Source organism: Zootoca vivipara, chromosome 12 (genome assembly GCF_965207765.1).
Source record: "Zootoca vivipara chromosome 12, rZooViv2.hap1.1, whole genome shotgun sequence".
In the NCBI taxonomy this organism is placed as follows: Eukaryota; Metazoa; Chordata; class Lepidosauria; order Squamata; family Lacertidae; genus Zootoca; species Zootoca vivipara.
This window is the reverse complement of record NC_142595.1, coordinates 50,729,309-50,736,671: the sequence shown is the minus strand read 5'-3', so window position 1 is coordinate 50,736,671 and position 7,363 is coordinate 50,729,309. Positions and strand designations below refer to the sequence as shown.

At 52.5% G+C, this 7,363-nt stretch overlaps 1 protein-coding gene across 2 annotated transcripts in view; it reads left to right on the top strand.

The window, feature by feature from the left end:
* Positions 1–4,544: 4,544 nt before the first annotated feature.
* The window catches only part of ACAP1 (ArfGAP with coiled-coil, ankyrin repeat and PH domains 1), a 42,494-nt gene continuing 39,675 nt past the window's right edge, over positions 4,545–7,363 (top strand). For both annotated transcript variants that reach the window (XM_088655592.1, XM_088655591.1), the window contains exon 1: positions 4,545–4,975. In XM_088655592.1, the coding sequence (XP_088511718.1) occupies positions 4,698–4,975 (278 nt within the window). In that variant the 5' untranslated portion in view covers positions 4,545–4,697. The remainder of the gene's footprint in view (positions 4,976–7,363) is intronic.

Here is a 7,363-nt window from a genome sequence, read left to right as displayed (position 1 = left end):
AAGCAACTTATTACTCTTAAACAAGCTGGAAATGTGGTCTAGTCTTCTTGTAAGTCCCTTAATAATGTCCAAGAACTATCCACCCTTTTCTTTGCTGCAGTTAAACCACCTGGCTGCCTAATGAAAACTTCTCTTTGCAAAATGTTTCCAAACGAATACAAACATTGCATTTTATGCATATTCAACTTCTATCTTTAATGGAGTTGGTCAGGTGTTGTGAAAGGGCAAAGGGGTATTTAACCTGGGCTTCTTCGTGGCTGGAACTTATCCTGGCGGACACAGGCAAAAATCTGCTCACTTTTTGCCTCTGGCCCCGCTTTCCTCTGCCACGTGGCCCTCGAAAGGTTGCCCAAAAGCAAATGTGGCCCTCGGCCTGGAAAAGGTTCCCAATCTCTGAGATGGTCAAAGCACAAATCCCAGCAGTCTTGTGTCCTAACATGGGGATGAGGTGAAGACTTGGAGGGGGTGGACAGGCCTACTGGTTGCCCCAAATAACCTAAAGAGAGCCTCAGTTGCAGTGGCAGTATACCTGAAAGTGCCAGACACCGGAAACGAAGGGGAAAGCTATGAACTTGTGAAGTTTGTGAGGGCATCTGCTTGGTGGCTGCTGTGATGTTCTAGATGGGCTCCCTGTGGCCTGATCCAGCAGCCAGGCACTTCCTATACTAGCTGAAGAGCTCAATCAACAGAGCATGAGATTCATAATCTCAGGGTTGTGGGTTTGAGCCCCACGTTGGGCAAAAATATTCCTGCATTGCTGCAGGTTGGACTAGATTACCCTAGGGGTCCCTTCCAACTCAACGATTCTATGCTTTGTTATGTTCTGTAGATGAAGGGATACTAATTTGCCACAGCCCCATTGCATGGATTTTGATATTTTCCTTGCCTTGTTTTAAATCAGTGGTTCTCAAACTTTTTCTCTGAGCCGCACTATCAGAATAAAAAAATGGGTCGTGCCACACCAGATCTTCTAACTGAGTGTGAGCTGGGTGTTCATCAATATGTGGATGATACCCAGCTCTACCTCACTTTCAAATCAGAACCAGTGAAGGTCCTGTGTGAGTGTCTGGAGGCGGTTGGACAAGACAGAAGTACTGTTCGTGGGGGACAGGAGGCGGGCAGGTGTGGAGGACTCCCTGGTCCTGAATGGAGTAACTGTGCCCCTGAAGGACCAGGTGCGCAGCCTGGGAGTCATTTTGGACTCACAGCTGTCCATGGAGGCGCAGGTCAATTCTGTGTCCAGGGCAGCTGTCTACCAGCTCCATTTGGTATGCAGGATGAGACTTGGTCCCAGGATGAGAGTTGCTTGGTCCCAGCTCCTGCCAACCTAGCAGTTTGAAAGCACGTCAAAATGCAAGTAGATAAATAGGAACCGCTACAGCGGGAAGGTAAACGGCGTTTCCATGTGCTGCTCTGGTTTGCCAGAAGCGGCTTTGTCATGCTGGCCACATGACCTGGAAGCTATACGCCGGCTCCCTCGGCCAATAATGCGAGATGAGCGCGCAACCCCAGAGTCGGTCGCGACTGGACCTAATGGTCAGGGGTCCCTTTACCTTTTTTTATGAGACCCTCCCTGTCCGCGGACTGTCTGGCCAGAGTGGTGCATCCTCTGGTTATCTCCCGCTTGGACTACTGCCATGCGCTCTACGTAGGGCTACCTTTGAAGGTGACCCAGAAACTACAACTAATCCAGAATGCGGCAGCTAGACTGGTGACTGAGAGCGGCCGCCAAGACCACATAACACTGGTCTTGAAAGACCTACATTGGCTCCCGATACGTTTCCGAGCACAATTCAAAGTGTTGGTGCTGACGTTTAAAGCCCTAAACAGCCTTCGCCCAAGATACCTGAAGGAGCGTCTCCATCCCCATCGTTCAACCCAGACACTGAAGTCCAGCACCGAGTGCCTTCTGGCGATTCCCTCCCTGTGAGAAGTGAGGTTACAGAAAACCAGACAGATGGCCTTCTTGGTGGTGGCACACACCCTGTGGAACGCCCTCCCGTCAGATGTCAAGTATACGTGAAGGATATACTGTACCGCATTTTGATACTATTGTTGTTGTTGTTGTTTAATCGTGTCCGACTCTTTGTGACCCCATGGACTGAAATGTTCAAATAATTCTTCAATTGTCCTTGAGTCTATTCGCCACATTTGCGGTCCCCTCCTCTCCTGCCCCACCTTGTGAGAACCGCTGTTTTTTAAAAATGTTATTTAAACTGAGCTATGCAGAATTGGCTGGCCATGTGACCTGGAAGCTGTACGCCGGCTCCCTCGGCCAATAGTGCGAGATGAGCGCACAACCCCAGATTCGGTCACGACTGGACCTAATGGTCGTTGTTGTTGTTTAGTCGTTTAGTCGTGTCCGACTCTTCGTGACCCCATGGACCAGAGCACGCCAGGCACTCCTGTCTTGCACTGCCTCCCGCAGTTTGGTCAAACTCATGTTCGTAGCTTCGAGAACACTGTCCAACCATCTCGTCCTCTGTTGTCCCCTTCTCCTAGTGCCCTCCATCTTTCCCAACATCAGGGTCTTTTCCAGGGAGTCTTCTCTTCTCATGAGGTGGCCAAAGTATTGGAGCAGGGGTCCCTTTACCTTTTATGCCAGAGTTGGCAAAGTTGACATATAGACTATGAGAGAAGGACAACCGTGACTTCAAAGAATAATGGGAACTTTTTACAAACTTTGAAAAGGCAACAAAAGGATTTGGACTCCTTGGCAGGTTTTGAATTAACACCCACAATTTATTAGTACCGTAGAACATATGATGGATAAGGCAATGATATGTACAATCTTATAACATGCAGAGAATGACAGGTGCAAACAAACCAGAGGGGGGAATTGAGGGAAGTCCTTAGAGGGAGGGAGGGGAGGGTATAAAAAGGGGGAAAAATATATTTGGCTGTATTGATTGACAATGTAAGTTGTTAATTTTTTTTAAAAAAAAGTTATTTAAACTGAACTGACCGCATTGCATGCTGTGGTTAAAACTCCCCCAGCAAGTGTAGAACAATGCTTGAAAGTAAGCAAATTAAATTCATTATGACCCAGGACAACAGAGTTATCCAGAAGCTGGCTGCTTTCCTAGGGAAGGCTAGACACCTGCAGAAGGGGAGACTCTTAACTTGAATTCTTCCAGGGCACTACTGTATCTAGCAGGAAACAAAAGTGCTGCACCGCCTCCCAGTGGACATTGGGGGTACCACAGCTGTTCATATACAATGTCCCCACTGTGGAAGGACTTGTGTGGTGGATCCAGAACTGGCCTCCACAGTCACTTACGGACTCATTGTTAAAACTGTGTTTATATGGAAGACAATCTTACTAGGCTACAAGGGATGACCAAAGAAGAAGATATCATGGATTCACGAGGCAGTCCCTTGGCTGTAACCATAAAGATGGGAAATAATAATAATAATAATATATTTATTATCTATACCCCACCCATCTGGCTGGGGTTCCCCAGCCACTCTGGGCGGCTTCCAACAGAATGTGCTGCTGGGGTGTTTGTGTGGGTGGGTGGGTGGGTGTTAAGAGGCAGGGGGGCAGCAGAGCGATGTGAGCTGTGTCAATGTCTTTCAGGCACTAAAAAGCTGGCACAGTCAAACCTCGGTTCCCAAATGCCTCCGTTTTGGAATGTTTCGGCTCCCGAATGCCAAATACCTGGAAGTCACTGCTCCAGTTTTCAAACAATTTTCGGAAGCTGAACGCGGTGCTACACGGCTTCCGTTTTGAGTTTCCCTATTGCACCGAGGCTTGCACTTTCAGTTTTCGGTCGTCAAACATTTCAGAAGTCAAACAGTCTTCCAGAACGGATTACGTTCGACAACCGAGGTTTGACTGCATCACCAGATATCATGGTGCAACTGCACAACCGGCCACCTTCCTTTGCCCCAGCTGCAACAAAACATGTCTCTCCCCTATCGGTCTCGCTCACTACAGCCACAGCTGGTGCTGCAACCGTCCAACAGCTTGACCTCACCCCCAAAGACGCCCTCCTCCGTTGTCTCCGAGGACAGACACCACCACCACTGTTCAATTCATTAAAATAAATAGGTTAAGTGGATTTTGAATAAATGTGCAATTACTGTTCCTGTTTGGAATTTTTCTGCGCTATTATTTTCCTTAGCGTGTCCTGCAAACCACCATCCTGAATAAAGCTTTTCATAGAGTAGGGGGCACTGGGGATGAGTTTATGAACCAAGGTCCAAGGGGGCGGTGACCCCCTTTTCAGAAAGTTAGGCGACGACTTTTCTATATGGTTGTTTTTATCTTCTTTTTGTTTTTTTCCGAGATTTTTTTAAAGCGGTATATACAGTTTATGTAACATATAAATCCAGACGGGCTCCAGATCCGATTGCTCGCCTTGCATCGGACCAAACGGATATGCCGCTTACTCCGCAGAGACGCTAAAAGCGGTTTACAAGTACAGTATCCAGCCGGCTCCTCCCTCCACTCCTCCTGCTCCTCCCGATTAAGGCCGGCTCGTCCCGGGAATCTTCCCACTTCCCAGCCAACCCGCCTCCTCCTCCTCCACCTCCCTGCGCGGCGGCGGCGTCCCACCGGGCGGAGCTGCAGGGGACTTGCTCCAGGCGGCGCTGCGCGCTCGGCTTCGTGGACCGGCCGCCCGTGCGTGGTTCCGGGTCGTCCCGCAGACCGAGGGGGGGCGCCCTGCTGCCCTTTCCCGGCCGCCGCGAGGATGGCTCCTCCGCCGGGCGTCGCCGGCAGCCGCGCACCCCGCCCCGGGGCGGAGCAGGAGTCGCTGCCGGCGGCGCCTCCTTGCTCCTCCGCGCGCCCCTGGCTCGTCTTGCCTCTGCGCGGCTGCTCGCAGGTCTGGTCCAGGTATCAGCGCCGCCGCCGCCTCCACCTCCGGCCAGGGCGCCCTTTGCTGCTCCCCGGAGCGTCCCGGAGAAACGGCGCCGCGATGACGGTCAAGCTGGACTTCGAGGAGTGCCTGAAAGACTCGCCGCGCTTCAGGTGGGTCCGCTTGGCGCGCCGCGCCGTGCGCTCTTGGCCATGCAGCTGGTGCGCCTTTACGCATCGCGCTCCGGCCGGTGCCAGGCGGAGGCAGGAGGGCTGTCCCGCCGCCACGCAGCTGCCCCGACGGCGAGCCTTGCAGAGACGGCGCTCCCGCTCGCTCTGCGCACGGCTCCGCTATCTGACTGCCGCCCGCCTCCCTCCTCCGGCCCGCCGCCCGCCTCCCTCCTCCACTGGTTGGAAACGAGCCGGCAGTATCTTCGGCCTTGGAGAGAGGACATCCCGGGCCTGCCTTTCTTTCAAACAAACAAACTCAGAAAGAGAGTTTTCGTTTGGGGAGGGAGGGCTGGGCTGCCTTGTTGGAGAAGGGGAGGAAGTGTCCTCTAGTGGTGAGAGCAGAGGGGGCGGCTACAGCCCTAACTGGCGGGGTCCGGAAGAGGGAGAGGTGTTGGGGCTACGGTGGCGAACCCTAAATGATTGGAGAAATATTAAGGAATGGAAGGGAATCAATCGCTCTTTCTCGTTTTCCGAAGGCAGGGTGGGGTGGGGGGAATTTCTCCAATCCTAGAATCATATAGTTGGAAGGGACCCCGAGGGTCATCTAGTCCAACCCCCTGCCATGCAGGAATCTCATGATAAGAGGAGAGCTGCGTTGTTTTTTTGGAGGGGGACTGTTTTTGCCTCCCTTTCTGGGGCCCTTGGCTCCCCACTTCTTTCCTTTGCACCAGGCTACAAAAGAAGTCTGGCAGTGCGGGAAGTGGCAGGAGAGGTGTGTGTGTAAAATACTACTAAATTTTTTTTTGGGGGGGGGGACAGTGTGGAGATGATACTGTGAAGCGGAGTGAGTTGCCAGTGGGGCTGCCAACTTTTCAGCCTGCTCTCTGCTCCTGTGTCTTTATCAGCAATGAGTGCTGCAGGAATCGGCCTGTTCCTCGCTGCTTGTCCACCTGCCCTTAATGGCGCAGGAGCAGGTGGACAGGCAGCAAGGAACAGGCCTTGTGGAAGGGGGGTAAATTTTGGGTGAGGTAAGTTGCCAACTCCAGTTGTAAGGGCTGCAAACGACGCTGCTGTGCTGAGGCTCAGGGCGCGTAAACTAAAATGGAGGAGGTAGTGTGGCACCCTCAACGCTTGAAATTCCAGCAGAGCAGGTGTAAGATTGCGGGCTAGTTCTTCTCCAATAGTGAGGTTTTGGCAGTGCCCCCTTCTCCCCCCCCCAACCCCACTAGCAAGAGTTTCCGGCCTGGGCCTACACACATGGGAGCACAAACCTCACGCTGGGGCGAGAGGCCAGGAAGTGATAACCAAGGCAAGGCTAGAAAGTGTTTCAGTGTGAAGCAGTCATCGTTGCCCCCTATTCTGTGCCTGGGGTGTATGCGTGTGAAATTTGGGGCAGCTTTCTCACAGAAGCACCCCCGGCCCTGAAGCATTGCGGTTCAGGCTTGGCCCCAAACGCCCGTGTGGGGCAGTGACATTTTAAGGGGTGAATCCACTGGGCTGTGCAGCCGCTGGGGGAGGAACCTCAACTCCCCAGGGTCTTCTCCGGTGGTATAAAGGAGGCTGACGTTGGCTGCATAGTTTTCAGAGCTGTTTGGGGGACTCAAAAGCCTTTTGGCCAGGCCCCACCAGCGGTATCATGTTGCTTTAAACAGTCATGGTTTCCCCACCCACCCGAGGAATCCTGGGAACTGTAGATAAGGGTGCTCAGAGTTGTTAGGCACACCTTTAAAGAACTGCAACTCCCAGAGTTCCCTGGGAAAGAGTGACTGGCTGTTAAACCGCTCTGGGAATTGTAGCTCTGTGAGTGGTCAGCTCACCTGACAACGCTCAGCACCCTTAACCAAACTGCAGCTCCCAGAATTCCTTGGGGGAAGCCATGATAGTTTAACCGGGGAAACTCTGGGAACTGTGGCTCTTTGAGAGGAAAAGAGGAGCCAGCTCCCAACTCTCAGCTCCCATAATTCTTTGGGGGGGGGGAGCCATGACTGCGTAAAGTGGTCTGATCCTGCTTTATATGATAACACTTCAAACCGCCATGGCTTCCCCCAGAGACTTCTGGGAGTTGAAGGCTGCTGAGAATTGTTAGGAGAACCCTTTATTTCTCCTCACGGAGCTACGATTCCCAGAACGGGAATCTTCTCAGGGAGCTCTAAGAATTGTAGCTCTCAGAGGGGAAATATGGGGTCTCCTCCTGGCAACACTCTCGGCGCCCTTAACCAAACTACAGCTCCCAGGATTCCTTGGGGGAAGCCATGCCAGTTTGACACATAAGTCCCACTTCCCAGGGAACTCTGGGAATGGGGAGGGGGGGATAGGGGTCTCCCAGTGGCTCTTGGCACCCTTAACCAAACAACAGTTCCCAGGATTCTTTGGGGGAAGCGACACCTTCTC